The 25,998-nt window shown below is 35.2% G+C and overlaps 1 protein-coding gene, 1 long non-coding RNA gene and 1 other non-coding gene across 3 annotated transcripts in view; all 3 read left to right on the forward strand.

Annotated features, from left to right (window-relative positions):
- gogo (thrombospondin-1 like protein golden goal) overlaps positions 1-25,998 on the forward strand; it is a 193,071-nt gene that overhangs the window by 163,280 nt on the left and 3,793 nt on the right. The window contains exons 5-14 of the mRNA XM_089597643.1: positions 1,789-2,010; positions 2,814-2,963; positions 5,413-5,776; positions 19,535-19,665; positions 20,267-20,512; positions 21,074-21,371; positions 22,507-22,737; positions 23,012-23,192; positions 24,106-24,369; positions 25,747-25,909. Coding sequence (XP_089453769.1) covers positions 1,789-2,010; positions 2,814-2,963; positions 5,413-5,776; positions 19,535-19,665; positions 20,267-20,512; positions 21,074-21,371; positions 22,507-22,737; positions 23,012-23,192; positions 24,106-24,369; positions 25,747-25,909 — 2,250 coding nt within the window. The remainder of the gene's footprint in view (positions 1-1,788; positions 2,011-2,813; positions 2,964-5,412; positions 5,777-19,534; positions 19,666-20,266; positions 20,513-21,073; positions 21,372-22,506; positions 22,738-23,011; positions 23,193-24,105; positions 24,370-25,746; positions 25,910-25,998) is intronic.
- On the forward strand, positions 3,729-3,847 carry LOC111644072 (5S ribosomal RNA). The gene has a single exon (XR_002759770.2). It is a non-coding gene; the product is annotated as a 5S ribosomal RNA (ribosomal RNA).
- On the forward strand, positions 7,226-9,334 carry LOC106647585 (uncharacterized). The gene is made up of 3 exons (XR_016293436.1): positions 7,226-7,335; positions 8,460-8,549; positions 9,138-9,334. It is a non-coding gene; the product is annotated as an uncharacterized LOC106647585 (long non-coding RNA).

The following is a 25,998-nucleotide window of genomic DNA, read 5'->3' on the forward strand; positions in this document are numbered from 1 at the left end:
TATTCAATGGACAAGTCTCTTAGATACATGCAATTTATCGGATACATAGATTTATTGAAGTACTGTTGTACTTGAAAATATTTTGTCGCAAATAGTGTTGTTCTCTTAAATAAATAATGTATGGATAAATATTTTGAAAAGAAATTTAATTTCATATTTAAGTAGAATGTACATTATTTCACAGCTCTAAAATTCTGGAGTGCAACTAATTGTAACTAATTTAATGATAAACAATCGTAGTCTCGTGTGGATAATAAAGCTACATTAATATGTCTCGTTTTAATGTTTCTATTCGACTAGTGGCAAAAATTTAAACATAATAAATTAAACTTTTTATAAAATAAATTAAATATTTAATCATGACCTCGGAGTTGATGCACACATTTATTTTAAAATTATAATCCGCGGGATTTCTATGCGATTGTTGCCATGCATTGCATTAAATTACGCTAAATCCATGGGATGAAAGGATTAATTAGCATAGCACGTTGCGTTAAAATTTTAAACTCGTATTTCACTTCTTAATCGGACATTTTATTTTTTTCCCAACGATTTACTCGCAAAAACGTATACAATTTATCTTCCACAATACGAAGTGCAAAAATTCTTCGTTATCCGGAATACACCTCATCTTAATGTGCAAACGAAAATATAAACAATTTAGCCTTTTATTACATTGATAAAAAATGTACAGTAAACTTTTGTATTTATTATTTTTCAATAGAATCTCCTCACCAAGGCGATTCTATAAAATCCACTCACATCTAAGATACACACGGTTTTAGTCATTCAAGTAGGTATGTGTATTTGATTACACACGGATGCTACTAATGTACAATTAATTGAAGATCAAAAGGTTTTATCTTCTTGTGATTCTTAAAAATTAATGATTTTTTAGATAAATATACTGCGAATGATATTTTATAATCGCATACTAAATTTATTAAACGTATGTTATACAAATGCATCGTATTAAGAATTACATTTCATAGGGATGATAATGTCAACTAATAAAAGTGTTCTACCACGTTTTACATGAAATTTAGTACAAATTATGAAAATATTTTTTGTTTTACAGTCTAGTCAGTTGAATTTCACATAAAAATCGATTTTAAAATATTAATTTTTATGCGATATTACAGTATATTTCAGTTTAATACTTAAAATTTTTTTTATAAAAATAATGAAATTGCCTCGAAACTTTGAAAAAGTGTTGCAAACTATTAAAATGATAAACATAAAATTTAGTAAAAATTACTAAATAAAATGTTAATTGTGAGCGTAGTTTATATAATCGCACATTTAGTAGATTTGTGTTGATGACAGCGAACAACGAGTTTACAGCAAAAAAATAAGATATTAATAGAATGCTTTAATACTAGAAATGATATTTGGTACAAGATTTATTCATATTTGAATAAAATATCCTTTTATATTTTTTAAATAAAAACTATTGGTGATTTCCGTAGAGTTTGCAAGCAAACATAAAAGTGCGATTTTATTTTAGCATAAAATATTTATCACTACCTCAAGTCATTGAATATCACATTGTTTGATAATATAATGTTTTATAATATAATAGATCACAGTTCCCCATCAAAGCTGCATAATGTTTAAAAAAAAAAAAAATGATCAAGTGTATGATTAAATTTTATAAATGCAAAGTTAGATACTGTAAATTTTCATGAAAATGTCTCTAGTACAAAAATCAATCACACGATTTATGTCTATGGAACGCTTTTTCCTTGCAACAAAATCTTATTTTTACCACAAAAATTTTTTTTTCAGACCCACACGACGCTAGACGTGCGATGGCCAACGCCCTCGCTGGCCCTGGAGCCCCAGCACTTCGATACCTACCCAAGCCAGCCGGTCCTGGCGACTCTTGAATACACGGGCATCACGTGCTCGCCACTTCCCGGCGTACCCGTGCCCACTTTTTCTGTTCAGCTCATCTATTGCGGTGCGAGTGTCCTTTCATGCGATCCTCGCAACAAGAGCCATGTACAGGTATTTATTTCAATGCCTAATCTTGGTACCATTTTAGTCGTATTATTTTTTAATTTTATTGCTTTAGATTATTGAAATACAGTTTGAAAAAGTTAAATAAATGAAATTAATAGGCTTCGTGTTATTTTTTGAGGAAAATTTAGTTTTTCGTTTACGTAACTAATTCACGCGTTTAGCTGTATCCTCCAGTTGATTTTCCGTGAGCTTTTTTTTTTACCTCGAATTATCTTGTAGTTAAGATAATTTTGACCAACAACGTTTGACATTGGCGGCTGATAAAATGTATACTCAAAGCTTTTATCTTTGAAATTAATAATCTCTTATATTGTATTATTCATTCTTTGAATTCCATTTTATTTTATTTATTAATTTTTTTTACCAAAGCTACTAATTACAATGAATACTGCTATTACTCATTTGAGAAAAGTGCTATAGTTTAAATTCATTCGATCATACCTATAATGGCCACATCAGTAAAAAAGCAACAAAACGCCCTGATTAACCATAATTAATGGAAAAATATAAGAAAAAAAACCTGAAATTTACATACAGCTGTTTCATGGCAGCAGAAAAAAAAAACATTCATGCCCGCAGCTACCAACGAATCTCAACAGAGCATATACAGCGAAACACACACGGTTCCCGAGCTTTAATTTTTCCTCTCGTCATCCCCCGACTGCAAAGTCACGTACCACAGTACCCAGAGAAGAAAAAAAAATCCTAGCCAATTTCCCCTCGTCTTTACTCCCAACGTGCATTATTTTTAACCCTTTTCATCCATTTTTTTTTTTTTTCCTTCGCAGGTACTCTATAAGGAGGAAGTGAAGGGCTTTCCCACGCAGAGGGTCGTCAGTCTGCGCTGCGAGTATTTTGGCCTGGCGGGCCACTACGCCCTCAGACTGAAGCCATCCGATGCAAATCCGAGTGCACCTACTTCCAGCGCCTACATCAAGGTAAGAGCAAGTTATAGGTATACTTATCGAGTGGCCCTGATGCGAGATTACCGAGCGATCGATCTCTCTTTTATTCGATACTTTTGTAATTGTACCCATCGCTGTTATGGAGGTGAGAAACCTGTCAAGTTGCTGCTGGGTGATAGGTGCAAGTGTGTCGCGTGACGACTCAGTTTCAGTTTGTCCATGTTTATTTGGTTTTTTTTTTCCAGTAGATGTTTTCAGGGTAATGAGATCAAGCGAGTATTGAATAAAGGCTCAATATATGTTTCGAATGTTGTCTATGGGAGATGGCTATACGTTGTGAGCTACTGGTTTTTGCTAAAAGCTGTTCATTCAGTAATATCATTTGGACCTTTTTTGGAGAAATCAATCTGAGATAAAATAAAATTATAGGAATCATCAATCAATCAGGAAATTATCCTGCCACCACATTTTAAATAGATATTTTGAACTTTATTTGTAAAAAGAGACAACAAATTTTGTCTTCTGAATTCTAAAACGTAACGTACCAGAAATAATCTTGCATTTCATGACTATGTGTTTCTTTCCCCCAAGTATCAATTATTAGCATAACTATTCAACTGTACTAAGATATTCGCAACCATTTTTATAGTCAAAATGACAATTTTCTTTTTTAACGTAATTTTGGATTTTTAAGTATATTTGACTACTTTTTTAATGCGTAAGAAATAAGTATTTCAAGTTTTTAAATAGATTTTGCTCTGCGCATATGTTATGAAAGTAAAATTAGAAACTCTGAGCGTCAACGCCCACACCATGTTCAAAGCACCGGTTCTCGTCCGATCACCGAAGTTAAGTAACATTGGGCGCGGATAGTACTTGGATGGGTGACCGCCTGGGAACTCCGCGTGCTGTTGACTACCTTTTTTTTATTTTTTTACTGGTCATAACTTGAGAGGTTTATTGTTTTTTAGTGCCTATAAATATAAGTATTTTTATAATAGTCGTAACTTGAAAGGATTATTTTTTTGTAGTACCACCTCACCTATTCCTACCTATAAATTTTTATTGTCATCGGTTTATTCGTTCTGTGATTGGTCAAGACCAAGTAGTTTAAATTTTTCTATGTAATAAAAATCAAAGTTGTATATTTTATAGTAGCAAATTATTCAATTGTTCTAACAAAATCGGGAAATTAAATATATGTTATTAAAGGTAAGAGGGTTGAAAACGTAAACATGATAAACATTGAGAAAAATGAATTTCTTTTCTATACCAGAGTTGCTCGAACCTTGTAAAAAATAACTAAACATACTCTCCCTCTAGTTCTAAGTGTAAATTACTGAATGAAAATTTTAATGAGTTCAAATTATTGAATTGGATTTGATTTTGTTACATTTAGTTTTTATTTTAAAATGTATTTTTAAATTATAAGCTTAAGTAATTCTTAAATTAAAAAAATATAGGTTACAAACAAATAGTTTTTTAATGTATTGATTAATGAAATCATTATACAATTATTTTGAAATCTGAAATTATTTAGATACACTTTACGAAAGAGTGATCAGCTCGTATTATAAAAAAAAAATTTGACACATCGAATAATCTAATCCTGTTCTACTTATCACTATGGGGTAAACTATCCAATTATTGAAGATGTACAAATTTTATGATACGCTTTTAAAGAAAAAAAAAAGATAAATTTTCGTTTCAACTTTTAGTACATAAAAAAAAGTTTTATGTGCACTGCACTAATCAAGGGGGCAAATAGTTTTTAATATTGATTGGTCGTATTTTAAAGGAAGGATATTCTAAAACAGTCAGAGCTAGCATATGGGATGACTTATAAAATAATTGCACTTTTTGTGTACATTATTACCAAAACCTACCAGGATTTTGTTTACTGATAATTTATGAGAGTAGTTATTATCTTTTCAAGTCATTTGTCCATAAGAATTTTTATTGATACATAAAATACGAAAAATATTTAAAATAAGTTTTTTTATGACTAACTTGCAACTCTTACGTTAAAATGTATGATTGCTTATGGTTTAGGATTTCAGAAGAAGATATATAAAAACCTTTTTTTTCTTAGTTCTCACCATATTATTTAATATTTGCTGATAAGTCCTTTTTATTACGCACGCTTTGCTTTTTTTTTTAACAACATTAATGTGATTGAAAAATTAAAAAAAAAAAATATTTCAATATCAGCTGTAACGATTGACATAATTTTTATTTTGGATCGAAATAATGTATGAAAAAAAAAACAAATCTATCAATCATAGAAGTATCAGTTCGATTTCTGAATTATGTAACGTTTTTTTAAATTTCACATTAAAAAAATAAAATTAAAATTTCTAAAAAAACTATGGGTGTGATTTAAAAATCGAAGGAAAAAATTTTGTGATACATCTAATAATATCAAAAGAATAAAGAAAAGGCATTATCAATGATCCAGTATCTTTCCAACCAATGTTTGCAGGTCGAATGGTCGGACCTGTTCGTCTTCAACGTCCGAGCTCGGTCCGTTTACCCATGCGACGGTGGGAGCAGCAACTCAGGCGGAGGCGTCTCTGTCCTGTTCGAGTACCCAGCCTGTCGTCTCCAAGGCGATCGAGTACGTGTCTACGGTCGTCTAAGGGCCGATGTAGCCTCGCTGGCACCACCTTCAACCTTGGACTACGTTGCCGAGCTAAAAGCACCACCTGGCGAGCACAGATTGACTTTCGATTGTGACCTCTTCACGGAGCGCTACGTCGAGTACTGCTTTGTTTACGTCAGCGAGGCTTTCAATGGGGCCATGTCCGAAGTTAGGGTTGACTGCATACCTACGTTTCCATTGCAAGGTATGGCTGCAAATAAACTTAAGATTGATCTCTGGTATACGATACAATCAATATATGATCCATTTTCAAAGCACCTTGACCTAACCTTGTATTGATGCATTGCCATCTTAGTTGTCGCACCTGGTGCCATCTGTAAAGAGAAATTAGCAAATTTTTAGGTTTAAGAGGAGGCCTGACCTGAAGTATCACTTTAGTACGTTATCTTGTGGAAACATTGTACAATAAGAACATATACTCGAATGTAGTGACCCGTAATTTGAGGATTTTTTAAATATCGAAGCACCAATATAAAAGTACCATGGATTTATTTACGAGTCGTAAAATTTTCAGTTTTCCCTAAAAATATTTACTTTTCAAAATTAATTTTTCAAAAGTTTAAGCCTATCAAATTAGAAAAAATATAAAAATCCTACACAAAATACACAAAATTTAATATAGATTTCAGTAAAGAATGGAATCAGCGTTTCAATCATGATTACATTATTTTAGTAACAGCTGTAGGCTAGTGATAAAATTAGAGTGCAATCAAAAGTACATATAAATTTAAACTCTAGTATTGTAACAATGTTTTTCTAGGTAAAAATGGCTACTAATATAAGTTATATGATGATTTAAAAATGGCATGGTTTGTTAAATCATTGATAAAATTGTTACAGCTTGTTTGATCGCGCAAACCATAATTCTTACATTATTTGTAATTAAGTTACAACTAATTCAGTAAATGTACAAGTCGACCCAATGAGCAAATTTTACCCTATTATTTGTTTAACCTATGTATACTGTTGGCATATATTCAATCCACATACACTTTTCCAGAAATTAGAAAGGTTTTATTTTGACTTTGTTCCTTGATGTTAAACTTTATAAAAAAAAAAAATTTATTTTTTGAAAAAACGAATGAATATCTTGAAACAGAGCCATTCAACATATTCAATTTCCTTGTAAACGGTTAAGAATAAGCAAGTTTGGAAGTATAAGGACAAGTATTATTAATTATTTTAAACATATGATAGGTTTGATATGATTATCTGTCATCACTATTTTACAATAGTACTATTAATATCTATTGAATGAACAAATTTCTGTTAATTGAATAAATAAATTGTACAAATTAACGTACTATTAGATAATTCGTAAAAGCAATCATACGAATGACTCACGAGTCTCATAACATTTTTGAGGAAGCAGTTTAAGCAAAAATTACTGTTGCCGGAAAGAACGAGTACAACGGATGAAAAAAAAAAAAAATGTTGTAAGAAAATCAATAAGTGTATTTTTCGTGACTGATCAATGACATTCGACACACGTGCAAGTAATCGTCAAGATAGACGAGCACGTAATTATAAACAATTAAGTTTGTGGACAGTGTGACGACAATTAAATACCAAAGCGTACGTAACTTTGTTATCAATTGTCGAAATTGCGTTTGACAGAAGGAGGAGGAGAAGGAAGAAGAGGTAGGGCAGCCAAGATATTAGTCTTCCCTCGGCTGCCAAACTTTTTAGTCTCGTTCTGACTGTGGAACAGGTTGTACATTGTTTGTTGGCACAGTTTGCTAGGTAAGTTACGTATAATTTTTATTTTCAAACGAATTGAAATTTTTAATAGTTGTGTTTGTGTTGCGAAAAAAAAAAATTATAATAATTTTGAAAATACATTTATTAAGTTGATTTCAACATAAAAAATACATCTTTTTATTTTTTAACAATTCCATATAGCAGATATTCTATATAGCTCATTACTAGGGCCTTTTATAAGAAAATTATTAATAATCTCCATATTGGTCTCAAAGAAAAATTAACGCAACTTATAAGACTAAATTTTCAAACTTTAACTTTGATTTATTTATTACTTTTCTCGGAAATCAATGCTCTAACTGAAGATATAGATTTATTAGGAGTTTGTTTACGAAATCTGTAAACACTAACACTCAAAGTCATTTTTGCAAACGGTGATCATCCTCCTCAAACACTTTAAAAGAAATTTATTTTATTTGTTTACAATGCACTGTTTTGGGTGAAAGAAATTATTTTTTTGTCACTACTTACAATGAAATATTAAAAAAAAAATTATTTGTGACAAATAATAAATTAAATATATTTTATGCATTAAAGTTTCTTGTATAGAAATAGAAACCAAATATTTGAATTTTTTTTCTTGAATACGTTTTTTCTTTTAAACTGTAAGGCATTATTACTTTTGCTGGACAAAATTTTGTTAAGTACTGTGTTGTATAAGTTAGTGATTAAAAACATTTTTTTGCATCCACAAAGCATTAGAATTTGAGTAAGAAATTATATTGTGAAGAAATTCTTAAAGTATCTATGCCTAAGTCTGGTCATACAGTGGTCATGTAGATTTTACAACTAAAATAATCGAGCCCAATTAAACTATTTAAAATTTTTGTTTGTTTATTTTTATTGTATTTTACACCACTTTTTTAAGGGCACTCCCTTTACCATCTCTGAAATAAACATCTTATTCACTAACCACTGAAACAGCCGTACCTCAACTGAGCTAAGACGTGTACGCCTTAGCCAAGTGAGCTATACTACTGTTCTTAAGCTCAATTAAAAAGTAAAATTTTAAAATTTTTTTAAGAAAATCTTGCAGTTATTTTCAAAGTACTATGAATAAACGACTAAAAAAAATCCTTATAGAATAAGCTTATTTATTCTTACAGATATAAATCAGACAAAAAATGAGGACTGTCGTAATATTTCCCGTTTTATTGGCCTTCATGGCAACGTTTGGTTGCTCAGAAGCAGCAGGTGTAAGTTAAATTTTTTCAAAACCATAGATTATTGTCATTATATCATTATCAAATGTAAAAAAACACCACTTTTTTCATTTGCGAGGCTTCCGTTGATTTAACTTACTTTTACAATTAAATTGTCAACAGTTTTTGTGGCAGATACCTCTATACAGTCATTATTCAAAAGTGTGATCGAAATTCTATCAAAAATTTATTCGTTTGTTTTTACAAAAGTTTTACTGTAAGTATCTTAATTATCATTAAAATATCAAGAAAATCTTACAAACTTCTAAATTTGAATGTGAGAATAACTCAGTTAAAATTTTCTGGAACCATGCTTCGTGAAAAAAACATTGCTGCATTGGCTAACTAAAAATTGAAACTAACTTTTTCACAAAATGTCTAAAAGTATTAAAATTATGTGATGTGTGTATAACTCATTACTCATTTCTAAATAAAGTTATGCACGTAACTATAAAGATACTGACGGTATGACCTTAAAATAAATTCTTGAAACTTCTTTACTCTCCGCACAAACTTCTCAGTTTAGAAAATATCTTGAACCATGAAACTAACACTCTACCCTTTTTTCACCCACTTATCTAGACCTCAGTAAATGGTATCCTTGACGGCCTGGGCGGTATACCACTGGTCGGCAAGCTGGTACAGAAAATTGTTGGCGGAGTGATGACATTGCTGTCAACCCTTTTCCGAAACCTTTCGGAATTTTTCAGTCCAAGCTCAGGTGACTCTGGAAGTGGTGACTCCGGAAGTGGTAGCTCAGGAAGCAGTGGCTCTGGAAGTGGTGGCTCTGGAAGTGGTAGTTCTGGCTCTGGAAGCGGTAGTTCTGGCTCTGGAAGCGGTAGTTCTGGCTCTGGAAGCGGAAGTTCTGGCTCTGGGTCGAACGGTGGTAGCGACGGGGGTTCGTCTTCTTCGGGAAACTCTCGCAGAAGGCGCTGATCGATCGCAACAGGGTGGTCCTGCTGCTGACGTCAGTGCTATGCTTATGTCTGCATTTTGAAGTCATTCCTCTGTAAGGAAGACAAACAACAAATTGTGCTCAATAAACAAAATTTCAAGGATTGCCCATGAGTTTTGATTTGGACTTTTACCTTTTAATCCATAGATTTCTGGTGAACGGATAACATGTTTAAATGGTGCGATATGGTGCATCTTATAATGACAGTCGTACGGCTTATCCAATCGCAATGTATTTATTCCATGACAAAGCTTAGACCATATCAAAGACGTTAAACCTTATAGGAGTCACGACCTCTGGTGTCGAATTAGGACTGATCAAAGATATCAGCTTAAAATTAGTCTCGAATTGAGGATGAGTGATTTCATTTCCTTTCATAATCAGTGTCGAATTAAGGCTAGACTTGTCGTGCCTATCCACACTCACATTTAAAACATTGAACTTCTAACGAGGCGGAGTAGATATTGCTACCAGCTGCTAATTTTGCGCACAGCTTATCACTTATTTGAACTTGCCGTAAAAAGTCAAGGCTCAGTCTTATCTGTCGATTCTTAACCAATAGGTAAAACAACATTATTTCAAGAGGAAAGTGAATTGTATTTTATAATGAGTAGATTGTTGTTTTTTCTTTACTGTACTTAATTTTGAAACTGTAGTACACCTATCGTATAGCAATAACAATTAATGTAGGGCCACCAGCGAGTCTATAATTTCACAATATTGTTATTCTGACTGTGTACAGATGAGCTGGTAGGATTGAAATACCTATTACTATTTAAAAACCATAAAATTAAACTCGAAGCCTTGGACCACGCACACCATGGTGGTTGATATATGGTTGGACGTAAGCCTACAAACAATACCTCAAACAACCCCGTACGTCATCTAAACTCTACGACTGACCCATCGAAAATTTCCAATAAATATTCATTACTCACATCTCACCCAACACCCTCTATACTCAAAGAGAGAGAGCTCGCTGGTATACAGCGTCCCCCCAAAATTACTCGCTGAACAATAAGATCAGTCGGTCGTCTACGATCCTCAGCAAAGAGGGTGGAAGCACCAGCCCAACAAAGAAGCCATTCGCCCGTAGTTGCATGCGCTCGAGAATCAGACAGTGCGGGGGGGGGGGGAGGAAAAAACATTCAAGTGAGACTGCAGTGTCACTTTTCCATCAGCGGAAGAGGAAGCTCGCGGGGTGATTGATTCACGCCGGGACGCACACGCCACTGGAAGAAATCTCGGCCATCGGATCAATTCTCTTGGATTTTGAATTTTTTCCGGGCACGGGGTTGACGAGAGGTGATCTTGAAAGGTTGACGGCTAAATGACTGACACGGGGGTTCCGTGAATATACTTTCGGTTCGGTTTGTGGTTTAATTTCATTATTTTTGGTTGAGTATCCGTACTTGTGAAAAATAATCAATTTTCCGCTCGACATTCGACACACGGGGGTTTTTTATTACCTTTTACAACTTATTATTTGATCATATAAACTGTACGGATTTCGAAAAAATTAGTTTTTAATAACAAGATTATTGTTCTGAGAAGTGTTAGGAATAGATGTAAAATTTTTAACTAAAAACGTTCCACATTACATGTCGACACACTACGGTGTTCCATTTTCTGATTCTTGGGCAAAGCCAAAACGGGGGGGGGGGCGCTAGTGGTATATATTGCAATGAAGCACGTGGCCTTAGCTCTGTATCGATATATTTATGAGATCATGTTCTCGTAAACCCACTGATAGCTTAAAAAGCCATGTATGATTAAGCACATGCCTCATCTCGAGGGTGTACCTCAAAAAATTTTTTTTATTAAAATGGAATATTTTTTGTGGATTTTCCCATACTTGTAAAGATAAAAATATACGTTCGATACATGCGTAACAAATAACACACATATGGAGAAATGAAAAGTCGATGCAAATATATACACATGTATACACAACGCGAAGGGATGTTGTGATGGAATGCCTCGTTTGCTCTCGCGGAGGGGTAGCGTCGAGAGCTCTTCTGCAGCGTGAGATATGTACGCAACTCATCTTTGCACGGATTTTGTTTTTCTCGATATTGTTTCGATCCACGTTCCGTGGGACTGACTTTTTTTCAATGACGCACTTGACTTTCAGCTTTTGTATTCGGTGGATAACATTTTGATTCATCGTTTATTTCAATTACCTGGTACGACTATTGTTTCCGATTGTTGGAAAGGATATGCAAATTTAAAGGAAAATTGGACCCATTTAACAGTTAATCTCCGGTATAATTTTGTTGATCCGGAAACAAAAGCGCACACTCAGAGTATAGAGAGAGAGAGTACAGAAAAATACAACAATTTTTTTATTGTTTTGGCTGCCACAAAAGTGGTATTTGCGTGCAGTCATTTTTTCAATAAATTGACCTCGTCAACATTGGAAAATTATCGTATTTCAAAGGAAAATAAGATCAAAAATAAGGTCAAATATAACACATTCTCAAGGGGATATATATGAACGTTGAGGCGTATATATCGATGTGGAAACATAACCTTACTTTTAAGCATAGCTGTATAACAAAAATTTCACATTATTTGTATAGTATACACGTACATACATACATAAAGATTTCAAAATAATCGTATTCAAGAAATTAAAAAAAAATACTAGTCTGCAATTATGGAATCCCATAGCTTGAAAGACGCTACTAAAAATAATAATAATAATAATAATAATAATAATAATAATAATAATAATAATAACATTAATAATAAATATTATCATTGAAATGTGTCACACGTATAAATATTTACATAGTACACGTGATAATAAACGAGAAATATCGTGCTCGTAACTCCCGGCCTTGGCTAACGACCGTAAGCTTCTTCTTGTACACGTCAAGCACCCGATAGCAAAGTTCACGTATACACATTTGTACAAAGGATCATTGTCATCGGGTGCGGTTCCTCGCGTAATACATGTATACACGTATAAGTCGTGATGTATTAACGTTGGGTGACAACACGCGGGTGTGGGCGAGGGAGAACGTTTTAACGACCGTCTTGACATGTATCCATTAACGGGGAATGCGCTGCAAGAAGTGGAGGATACAATATACGTATGTAGGCACCTGCTCTCGGTTAATGTGTATACTACATGGTCATTATCGCGTTGCGGAAAAATTGAGGTATTTGGTAATGAGGCACCAGGGAAATTCCGAACGTCTTTTCGAGCTTTTTATTCTCCCGTCTCGACACAACCGCATGGTAGTGGTAATACATGGATAATTAGAAATAATGACACCAGCATCTACAGTTGAGTCGTTTTAAACAAATGTTTATAGCAAAAGTAATAAAAATATTATGTTCGCAAATTTACTTCAATACAATTGTTCGTAAATGTTCACTGGTTTAACTAAAAGGCAACGTGGGTTATGTCAAAAAAATATTAAATAACCCAAAAAATCTTACGTACTATATTCCACACGAAGAGCTCTCGATGAGCTCATTTTTTTCCGAACAGCAAAGCAACCGTGTTTCTTGACCGATGAAAAAAAAAATAGAAATTACACTCTGGTACGTTTTTCTCATCAGATACCCCACGAACCATCCATAAAACGGCCCTTATGAAATAATAAAAATTAATTCCATTCTCATTGTTGAGGCACGAAGCGACGGTGTAACACCTATACATACATATATATATATATATATATATATATATATATATATACAGAAACTCCTGCTCAAACCTCGAGAGCGACTTCATAACGGAAGTATGAGAAACCGTTCGAGGGGAGCAATTTGCGTAAATAACACCACTTTTGCCCGGCTCACGTTTAACTTGCCCCAGGCACTGTGACCCCGATTAAAAAAAAAAATCCCTTTACCTTTTTTTTCGTCTTCGCGTACGAAGGAAGCCTATAGATATGTGCGAAATATCGAAGTGCAGAGCGAACTATTCTTCCTTTTCTTCTTGTTCTATTCGTGGTATAGTTTCCAGTTGCGTAGATCGCTGATTGAGCACGAGTTACCCCGTATCTACTTTAGAGGTTTTCATCGACTAACGTAACGGAAAGGTCAGGTTTGAGTATGCGATCTTTTGACTAATGAAAGCCTTTTGAAGTTATAGTACATTGTTAAAAATGGCTAACATTGTATACACCACAAACGCAGGAATTTATTGATACTAAAATTTGGGTTGAAAACAATTTTTTCATAACAAAACCAGTAGTTCCTCTTTTGCGTCGTGTACACAATAGAATATGGAAAATGTAATCCTAATTGATTGAATTAATAAATAGTAATGAGTCATAAATTTAAAAAACTCTTTATCTACAAAGATATAACGAAATGATGTATTATAGTAATAATGGTGATACACCAAAAGTGAGATAAAACAATTGATATAAAAAACAGGCTTTCTAGACGCTCTTCTGTGTACCAAAAACTACGGTTTAAAATCCACGAGTGTAAGGAATTGATAAAACACCTATTGGAGAAGACAAAGAGGTGGCCACAAAAAAGCCGTGTTTTCTCGGGCGATTAGTCCTGTTGAAACAAATCGTCCACGAGAGGTGAAAAGAGAAGAGACAAAAGAACACGGAAGCACGAGCGAGATTTGCATGCAAATGGGTACCGTTATAATTCCTTTAGGCGGTGAAGAAGACAAGCATGCGAATTCAGGGTGTCCCCGACAAACCACATTAGCTGTGTTTCTGCGCCCAACCCGTACCCCCCCCCCCCACCTTCCCTACGTCGAATCCAATTTTCTGGACCGATCGACCTCGAGTTTCCGGGCACCGGGAGAGTTGTTGTTATATTTCGGAGGTTTACGTATACATGCCCGGACTCAGGAAGAACGGCGTAACGGGGTGGTTTCGACTCTTGCTGCTGCTGCTGCTGCGATGGCTTTTAACCTCGTTATCTATAGATGGAATATCGACTACCCAGAGAAACGGTAGATTTTTTTGGCCTTGCTTTCAGTTTTTGTAAGGAATTTGGAGAACCTATCCTATGTTTTATTGTAGATCATACAATTTGTCATTTCAAAGGGTTAAAGTGTATAGTGCGTTTGTTGGCTATTATCAATGCTAATGAACTTCCTTCAAAATATAGTGTAAGGGTGTAAGGGCGGTTAAAAAGCATTTTTACCATATTTATACAATACCTCATTTTTACTACTATTTACGTGACATTTTACCTTTACAATAATCTTATGGTACACTTGTATTGTGTTGTATTGTACTACACTCTTTTGGGTCCATCCCATGTGGTACCAAATTAATGCAGGGTACTGTAGCTAAGAGAAAAATGGCGTCACTTTGACAAAAACGGACTGTCTGTGATCTCCGGACGTGACAGAGATGTTGTCACATAAGTAAGTCCACATTACAGCATATTGTCGCCACTTACAGTAAAAGCGAGTCAGTGACTCCATTTTTCTGCACTGTATTACTGTATCACTATATCACTGTAAGACCGTAGGGACTTCATTCTAAACCCTTCACTGTAAAATCCAAGTGTGTGAAAGTAAACGTTTAAAGCGTGTAATAGAAATTTCCGTTTTTATAAAATGCTTCATAGTAGTCTTGATAAACATACCAAGAACAATCGAATCGTTGCTTAGTAAGCTATTTCACCTATTCTATTAAACAAAACAATTTTTTTCTTTAACGATTGAGATAAAAAGGCTGTAGAGAGTAAAACATTTCTGTCACAGATTTTACACACTTATAAGCGTGTTAAATCTGTGACAGACAAGTTTTTCCACTCCACAGCATCCTCACATTGGTTTTTCCCATTCAAAAGTGTCCTGTTTAGTGAAACTGGTTAACCACTTGGTGCACCATAGATTTGCTTGTTCATCAAATTCGTTTCCATGTCACTACGACTATTTTATAAAAAAACAAAAATTTCAGCTACACACTTTAAACGTGTACTTTAACACGCTTGGATTTACAGTGTTACTTTTACTATTTTATCCCTTTCTTTTTCGATTCCCCGACTACCGCGATAAGACCCCTACATGGGTGCTCATCCTATCGACATTACGGCCTGAGAAGAAAACCTTGATATTTATTGTCAGAATTCAAAAACCCATGACCCTTGGCACGCTAATCACTAAGCCGAGCACTCATCCATCGAAGTTTGCTTTATTAACTCGTATAAATAAATGAATCGTGGTCACGGTATGTAGCTGTTCCTTTAGGTTGGAGTACACCTAAAATTTAACAAATTAGCCATGACAGGTGAGATTCGGTTTAACAACTGATAAAGATAAAAAGAAAACCCAGTGCAAGGCTGTGTGGTTATTGAAGAAGCGTTTGACTGGTCCCTTTTCTATCGATTTTTCTATTATAATAACGTAAATTAAAAATGGAAGGAGTATAAAAACAAAGATAGCACTGCTCTGACAAAGAACATTGAACCCGAGGTTAATTCCCCTCGTCAAAGGGTCAGGAAAGAATGAAGAAGAAGGCGTGTCCGAGATCACAACTATTCGCAAAGTAGGTCGAAGTTCGATCTCGCTCTCTCCCCCCGATGCTTTTGACCCCGGAAAACTAAGACAATTATGATTAATCAAACAAAAACAAAAGGGCCTGGCAGCTAGTGTAGGTTTGCACGTATAGTTATGACGACAGCGGGTGACTCGCAGTAATTTCATTCCAAGAAAGGCGCCGTACACGGAAATTCCTACCCTCTCTCGGCGGGCGTCTTCCTCGCCGGGTGGAGCGGGAACTATTCCGGTAACTTGAATGAATTCCAATCTGTCGCCTGCCTACATGTATATGCATAAACTAACTTTCCCGCGCGTTTGCCGAGATAACAGTCTCTTTTTTCCGTTCCCAGGCGCGAGCAAATACCTTTCAGTGTTCAACGACTGTCGCTTTAACGAATAAACCTGTTCGGGTAAATATTACCGATTCTGGGAAACAAGGAACGTTACGGTATGCTGAAACAAAGCTTCTTCCTCATATTTTCGGGAGGTGCCAGTCGAGTCGGATTTCTACGTCTTGGCTTATTCTTGGCTTTCCTGAGTTTTTTCCTGTAAAATGCTTTTAGACGTTTGCTAGAATATTTCCATGCATGACGTATGCTGTACCGAGTTGCTTCTGAAACTTTGATGGCCCGTTCGTTGAGAATTTGGGTTATTCTTACAGTCACAGTTATTTTGTTCTTACAATCAATACTTTCGTTTGAGAAACAGAGAAAATATTTTAGACCGCATAATCGTTAGTGAGATCTTGTAAATGCTTATTTTATGGAAATGTTTAGGGTAAAAATTTCGGTAATTTTACAATTTTCAATCGTTTTTACCGTATAGTATACAGGAGTGGTTTTTTAATTAATCTTAACATTATTACTTCTCCGTCAGTTTTACCGTAGAGTCATGGTAATATGTTCTCAAGTAAATATTTTTTACAATCATGAAACAACTTGAAGACGTCAAAGAAATTTACTCTTAATAATTTTTGTTCTGGATTGTTAATTGAAATGATGTTAGTATTTTATTTACCCATTCCAATCATCTAAGATTGGTGATACATTTATGTTGATTTGTTTTAAATCAGATGGTAATTTATATTATGCAGCACTGATTTTTAATTCCCTGAAAAGGAAAAAACGAGATTGATATTCATTTGCAACCCTTACTTTGAATAATTTATTAGTAAAAAAAAAAAAAACACATTTAGAATACTCTCAAATTTAATTTTTAGCATGAATGATTGTTATAAAAAAATTTTGAAAGAATGAGTTTATAGCTGTTTAACGGATTTTTGAAACATAAGTTTTTATTAGGAAAAAGTTGCAACTATTTTGTAAAATAACAAAAACTCGTTTTATGGTAATTTACGTAATAAACGTTATAACTTACTCTGCATTAAAACTTTATCGGTAGTTTTTAAGGCGAAAATTTTTGAAACTCTTTTTGCGTGTTTTTACTGATCCCCATCTTGTACAGCTCGTAACTATTTGCGAAAGGATAATCTTTCTTTTTCAACAAAAGAGGTAGAACGCAATTTTTTCTTCCAAATGTACTGAAATGTATCTTGTGCGAATCGTACGAGATAAGAGTGATAAGTGGGAATGAAAGAATCACGAAAGCGTAACAGTAAGAGATGCAAGCTATTTTACGTAGGACAATTACTTATTGTCGTCGACACACGAAGTACAAAAGGTGCTGCCAAATAGCTACGGGATAAAAAGCAATTTTAGACTCGGCAATTACTAATTTCCGAGGTAATGTATACTTTTTTATGGTACTATTCACTGTCTAATTAATCGATAATCCTCGGACTTTGAAAGGGTCATAATTTTTTGTGAAATAAATATATTATATATATTATAGGTGATGAAAATTTTTTACTTTAAGTAACAATGTCTAGTCTTTATAGTGGCTGAATACGTTTTGAAATTATAACTTTAAGCAGTGCATCGTTTGCAAAAATGAAAAATTTAATGTTCACTAATTGCATAAATTACCAAGATCGATTACTTGAAACATTTGTACCTCAATGTCGTAATAAATAACACGACTTTACCTCCTAGAATGAATTTAGTAATTTACTTCTAAAATCAGATCAACCATGTAGTTACGAATATTTTATTTTAAAGTCATCATTATTAAATACCACTTACAAAAAATTGCAAACTCTTTTATAAATTAAAAAAATACTCTCATTTCATTCAAGTGAACGACAAACTTCAATTGACTGCTTATTCACCTCGTAAATCCCAAATGAAGTTGACTAGAGGCACACTATTCCACCAGCTAAGTTGAGCTCTTCTCAACCCTCTAAAGAGCGATTCGTTTCTAAAAACTAAATATATCAGGTGGAGGATTGAAAAAGGGTCGAAATTAATGTTTATTCGCGCGATCGTATCTCGAGTCGTTACGAATCCAATCTTGAGCTTCTGCTGTGTTTTAGTGATGTTATTGATTAAGCGCAAGAAATTTCCTTTGGAACATAACCTGGATATAATATTTTAAAGTCATTTTATATTAGTCATAGTTTAGTAAGATTTTTTTTAAGGTATTCAAAATTTTTCTTAATTTTCTTATTGCACCTATAAACAAAAATTAATGTTTTAACTTTGTGCTCTCATATACACACATATATATGTATACGAACCGCAGAAAAAGATAGGTTATGTTTAATCTAACCTCACTATACAAGCATTCCAAATAGAAATTTATTCTTAAATCGATTAAAATAAGTTTTTATATTTGTTAGTTGAAAAAAATTTTATTGAGTAACTCGATTGTATCACGAACTCATTTTTTTTGTGTTCTGCAAATAGAAATATATTTCCATAAGTACATGTACTTTACCAGCTTGTGAAGAAAGAAACGTAGTAAAAGGAAACATACAGCTTCATCGGCTACTTAAAAGTACATAAAACTATGTCGTAGCTGTATAAATCTCTTGGAAATACTTAATGTCTACTGGCAGTATACGGAGACTTGCTAAAATGTCCGTATAAAGTTCAAGGGACTCCGGAATATCTGTTAGCGCGACAATTTACTGCGATTGGAAGTGCGAAGATAAAAGCTCTTGGGTCGCACTTTATTAATAATGACCGGTGCAGGCGTTGAGACGGCATTTGTTGGACGTACATATCTCAATTGCGATAATTTGCGAGTGCCGATGGCACGTGTACTTAATAGCTCGTATTGCGACTAAATACTCTGTACTGTTGGAAGTTTGGTGCTGCTCGTTAAAGATGGTTGTAATAGCTCGTAATAGTTACCAAATGCTGATATCATTTTTTTTTTTTTTTGGACGAAACTATACGACTCGCAATTGTATACCTGAAAGTACGACGTTGAAATAACCCTGTACCATGAAAAATAAATAAGAAAAATATAGCTTTCCTTTACATCGTCGTTCACTGAAAAAGAAAATTTCTCTGAAATCCAGTCACGTATGATTCCAACTTCCCAAATGGACACTCAAGTCTGTGCCCAATAATTTTTTTTTTTTTTTTTACTTGCCCGATAAATTCTCTCAAAATGTTGTTTTTGTTTCGTTTCTTGCAGAAGGCGACGCTGGTGGCTGGGGACCCTGGAGCCAATGGACGCCTTGCAGCAGCTCCTGCGTCGGTGGCACTCGCACTCGGCATCGTTTCTGCGACACCCCACCACCCCGTTATGGGGCCAAGTTCTGCCAGGTGGGTAAACTCCATCCATATTTTCGACCCCTTGAATGCCAAACACTTTATCAAGAAATTTTCAAAACCAATATGCACACCATGAGGAATTAATTTCAAATACAAATCAATAAATATACATTTTGCAAGAGCAAACCACCCATTGGTAATTCATTAGGAATTTCATAAGCAGAATGTTCTAAACTATTACCGTTGATTAAGTGTAAATTTTCGCTACTGTCGAGTAAAATTTCTTTCACGGTAAACATTTCAGAAACGCGTTACACCTCGAATATTTTCTTGGATATTTTTCCCTAGTTAATTACCATTGTCACCTCGATACCATGTATTATAATTCAGTTCATAAAAATGAGGGTCCATTTTACAGTGAAATATTGTTGGCAGACACTTTTGCTATTGATTTAATTGTAACTTTTATCTGGTGCCAAGTAAATTTTTCTTCTAACTCAATTAGAGCGTAACAATTTTAAGGTAAAATTTTACAAAAAAACCCTTTCTCACACTTAAATAAATTTCACACACTGTACTTTATTTTCTTCATTTTCAAAGAAAAAATTAAATTCCGTAGTACAAACGAACATAAAAAATCTCTGATTACCAGGGCAAAACGGTAGAATCCGAGGCCTGTGGGGGTTCAAAGTCATTGGATTTGAGAGGCTCCTGGAGCCCCGGCGACTGGGAGTGCCGGCACGGCGAGGGCCTAGCTGCCGACAGACCGGAGGTGACTGCCGTAGTCGGGAGCAGGTGTCGCTGTGGCTGCTCGCTCGTTCTCGAGGACGAGGAGCAGCGAAGGATACTCGCTGCCAGCAGTCGGCAGTGTCCGGGTCACTCGTTCTGGCTCGTACAGGTGAAAGGCTTTGGAAATCGTAAAACGCGAGACTGAAATATATAGCTAAGCCTGAAATTTATTTCGCGAAGAAGCAGCACTCGAGTTAATTGGACACGGTTTTTCTGAAATTAATGACACATGTGGGCAACATTTTCGGTCACTAGCTTCGAATCCTGCTTTCATTTTTTTCAAAAAAACGAGCACGAGTTCAAGCCCCCGAGAATTTGTCTAATCTAATGGATTTTTAATGGGTCTGCATGACGCCTTTTTTCAATTGGAACATTCCTCTTTCGATCTCGTTTTTTCCTAAAATTAACGAGATCACGGGTACTTTGATACACTTTTGAAATTTATCACAGCCATAAATAGTATGTTTTAACTAAAGGGGGAAAAATGATTTCAACGAGTAAATGAACGAGACACTAACTTATTAGCGTTAAAATACTTTTGTCATGAAAGCAGCAAAAAATAAAAAATAAAAAAAATAAAGAAATAAATAACGAGATAAAAAATCGGTTTTCGAAACGAGACGGCACAATTCACCAATATTCATCCAAGCCCAACACAATAAATCCCCAGACAAAGCCGAGCCACGTGGTGGAGTTGTACTTCGATCAAGCACGTTTGCCCTGCCAGAATCAGTACGTGCGAGTGAAGGACGGTGACTCGTTGATCGATGCCCTGTTGGCCGATGTGACGCCCGAGCGCAAGGAGCCAGCGTCCGGACGGGTAGTCAGTACCGGACCGAGGTTGCTGTTGGAATTTTATAATGAGCCCACCTCGGCTGTCTCGCCTCTGGAAATCGATGCGATTTCAATCACGACCGCCGAGGCATCGTCGTGCGCCTCTGGATTTTTGGCTCACGTTGCCATGGCTCGTAAGTTGATTTCTTTTTTTTTTTGTGCGACATAGGTACATGTAGTTTCTTCAGCGATGAGGAGAATAGTCATAAATTCAACGAAGGGACTATGAAAATTAATTCAGCTAAGCTATGATGCTTTAATTTTATCCATGGGTTCATTATGATACATTTTAGCTATAAAATAACACAGCATATGAAGTTGGTGCAGTGTATAGCTTCTAAATTTTTAATAGTTATGGGTGTACAACATATTATAATATTATATATTTTAGTAGTGTCGTGGTTATTTTTCCTATTTCCTAGTTATATATGTACAACTAAATTGTCAGAATTTCCCAAACAATCGTCAATTTTCGCTATTTCTACTAAAGTTTCTTTAATTTAATTGTTGGTGCTACCCGAAATGATATTGACATGCAACACAACTCTGAGGTGTAGGTTCACTGAGAGACCTAATTATTTATAATCAACGTGGTCGCGGTGGCGCAACGGTAGAGTTGCAGTTCCGTCGATCTCCGAGGTTAAGCAGCATTTGGCGCGGTTGGTACTTGGATGAGTGATCGTCTGGTCACCATTCAGGTCTCGCCCTTTCGCCTGTGCTCTTGATTCTCAAAGGTCGATTTACTGTTTCTCTGACGCTTCGTCTACGTGATCATAGGTGTGACTGAGTTGGTCCAGATGTTTATATATGTATATACACATCTGGTCATAACTCAGGTGCACCGGTGGCTAATTAACACTATGCTTGTGTAAAAGAATGCCATGTCTGAGCCTACGGGCGATGATGAATAAAAAAAAAAAATTTATAGTCGACATATTAATAAATACGTTAGCTGCATGGATAACCTGTGTGTTTTCAGATAACTGATGCATTGTATTACTGAACTTGATATATTAACTATTAACATATCAAACTTCCAGATCAATATAGAAAGAGTTGATCAAAACTAAATATGCTGGCTTCAAATATATGTATAGTTGCTTAAAATTAAACGTGTCTATGTTAACAGTTAACATGTATGTTAATAATAAACAACTGGGTCTCTCAGTGTTCGTGCCTCTTCTCATGGTCCAATTAACATTGAAAACAGTATGTTCTAAAAAAGTCAGAAGCAAACAAAAAAAAAACACTAAAATTTTTACGACGCAGCGAAACTAAAGGAAGAGAACATAACAACGGCTGTGCCTGCACTGTTTCTAAACGCAAAAGTCATGGCGGCAACCGGTCGCTGGGCACTATGGTTGACTCCAGCTCACCTGGTCGCTACCTCACTTCTCGTTCTCATGTTCCTCGCCACAGTCGTTTTGGCCTTGCAGTATGCCGTAAAATATCGCAAATACCACGTCGCTGAGGACCTGGACAGCCTTACTGACAATTCCGGTAATCATTGACTTTATATGAGAAAAATATGATTTTTCCTTCATAAGGGTTACGATATTCCGAACGTACCTTCGCAATCTACTTTATCGATAAAAGCATCAAATTCAGCTTTGCTGTAACACTATCAACAACGGTATTATAAATGTTGATAGCACTCTAAATACCAATAATAACCTAAAAGACCATCTGTTGGTAAAATAGACCTCAATTTAAAGATTAGTAGCATGTATCCTCTCTAAAGCCTCATGATCACCATCTAATTTGGAATGTGTAGCGTGTAGTGGCTCAATGCAAGGTATCGCCAGGCGTACACGTGCAATGTCGTCGACGACCCTGATATCGGAGGTAGTGTCACTGGTGAGATTACAGAGGAAAGGATCACCGAGACACGCGAGACTGAACGAAGCCGGTGCCGATGTCGAGGAGGGCTACGAGAGCACAGAGACCCAAGCCGAGTAAGTAAAACAACACCTGTGTCGTATTTTTTATAGTCTTGTAGACTTGAATTCTCAAAAATACTAATATCTTAAAGGACATTCAGTGTATACCAGACAATTCCTTCCTTACCGACTACTTCACTGGGATAAGTTATTATCAATTCATTATTTTATAGCTATTTTTACGTTAAATAACGAGAAGACCTGCCAAGCTTGTACTTTTAAGAATAAATCAGCCCAAATTTATTGTAATCGATTGCAAATTGAAAGATAAAAGTTACATTTTACAATTCGCAGTCACAAATGAGTACCAAGATGCCCAATATATACAATGTAACTTTTCTAAAAAAGTGATGCATTGAATGACCTAGAATTTGAACAAGACTTCTAAAATTACAAAACGAATGTGGGTCTATTCATGCTTTTTGTAAGCAATCAATTCACAAAATGAACTTACTGGACATGTACGAATTTGTAGGTTATATATTACTAGTGAACGTAAGACCTTAGTTTTCAAACTAAATGTTTGCAAAAAACACGAGAAGACCCGCGTTTATTTTATTATTCAAGAAGTCCTGTTTAAATTGTAGATCTATCAATACATTACTTTTTGAGAAAAGTTACATTTACGATATGATATGTACATACGTCAATACTCTTTGAGGTACTGTTTCATGATTCATGATTTCGAGATGTAATTTTTCTCTCTCAATCCTCCGTGGAATGCAATAAATGTTGGATTGAGAGATTCCTAAAAGTACCAGCTTGGCGGGTGTTCTCGTTGTTTCACGTGAAACCAGCTGTTTGATTAATTAATTATAGAAATTTACCAAAGTGAGATAGTCAATAAGGTAGACACCCCGGCCGCTGTACTGAATTCCTTTTAAAACATTCAAACAGTCATCCCTTACGTTCTTCATTCCTTTTAAAGTGGAGACGACGAGGATGGTAGTTTGGGCAGCCTCAGGCGGTCAGCGATAGCAGAGGAGGGTGAGCGGAACACGGGCTCTCAGCGCACGATAGTGGCGAGCAACAACAGTGTGCGCAGCACTCCAACGAAACGATCGTCCAATTGCTCGTCCACTGCTACTTTGACAACTGCAGGAACGAGCGGAGGAGTCACTTCGACAACGTCAACTGTGACGACACAAGCCGGCCAACTACATGCCGAGGTCAAGTACGCCCGTCCGGTTAAGTAAGTTCGGCTAAGGCATGTTGCCTGTTGTTTCTTGGATAACACAATTTTATTCAGTACCTACACACATCTACGGACACTCATCGGAGATTCGGTACACCGATGTGCTTTTACGCGGCCATGTACACTTTGTCACCTGGAAATCGCTTTTTTATTTTTTTTATCTTCCGACTTTATTATTAATGACGTAAGAACACATTCAACCTTTTTTTTTTATCTTTTATAAACTGATTTTCACGACCAAAAGACATTTTTGAAAAGTCGAAACACTTGGTGAAACATGATAAAATTTTGGATCTAAAAGAAAACATATCTACAAATATATACGATGTTCGTAATTTTACAGGCGTTCAATCTTATAGCTTGGCTGGCTCGTCGACATTTGCTATAAAGCTTAAAGCAAAGAATATACATGTTTGTCAGTCCATGGATTATTACATGAATTATTTAAACTGCTCATGCCATGTTTACATTTTATATAGCTTCATGTTGGGCATATTAGTTATTTTACTACTTATAGAATTCATATATACAATATTGTTAACATAATCCAATATTTTTCGTTTGAGGAATGTGCATGTTTCTGTTGGACATACACAATATAACAAACGAATTCTGAATGTTAATAGAGACTTGTCTTATATAGCATAGATATCGAAACATCTTACATCGACATGAATATACCCATTTTTATTGTCAGCATGATGAAAAATTTTTACATTCTTACATCATAACATTTAACAATTTAACTATATGTTAACATAATGATACATTGTATTTTTTCTTTACATTAAAACATTAGATCTACCATAGTCGTTTAGTAAAGACAGTACGGAAGTTTTCGTTTTTCACGTGTAAGTTGAATTCGTCTTTTCTAAACGATCAAAAAAGTACATGAATCATGATGATTTTTTGTAATTTTGACTCACCTAATGCATTAACATACAATGAATGTTATAACCATACTAAACATACCTCATAACGTTATTAATATACATGACTGTGTAGGAAGCATTTTTGACTGTGTCTAATAAACATCAATTAATTAAGGATAGGTCGAAACAGAGGGCATCAGGTTTTTGAAAAAAAAGTAAAAATTTATTGTCCCTCCTACCTGAAGCCAGTAACTTTGGAGAAAAATGTGATTTTTATCAAAGAATGAAACCGAAAGAGATTCAACGAAACTTCCATCGAAACAGTATCAAATGCTTGATTAAGCTGTTTCGACCGAGCCGTTAGAATGTTTCGACCTCTCCCTAATCGAACTAGATAGAGCTGCGCTAGGGGAGAAAAGAGTTTGATAATATTTTAATCACTAATATGGAAGAACAACAAAAAAAAGGGTAAAAAATAACGTTTCAACCTTACTTTTTGTAGACTGCGCACATTCGGCCCGGTAAGCCCCGTGTCAGAAGAGGCGGCTTCGACGTCCGAAGATGGCAGGCGCTTCAGCGCTACGAGTGCTTCGACCAGTCTGAATAACGTAAGGGTAGCTCTCTCTCCTCATCCCAAACGAACTAGTAACCTTCTTCGGATCAAGGTATAGGTATAGGTACTTTGCTGACCACACAGCTCAGTGCTCGTGTCTTTCTCCCTGTACTTTATCTTTCGAGCAAGGGCCAAGGGCCT

This window comes from Copidosoma floridanum, unplaced genomic scaffold (assembly GCF_036245765.1).
Source record: "Copidosoma floridanum isolate Cflo_tuat_1 unplaced genomic scaffold, Cflo_Japanese_pri ptg000035l, whole genome shotgun sequence".
Taxonomy (NCBI): Eukaryota; Metazoa; Arthropoda; class Insecta; order Hymenoptera; family Encyrtidae; genus Copidosoma; species Copidosoma floridanum.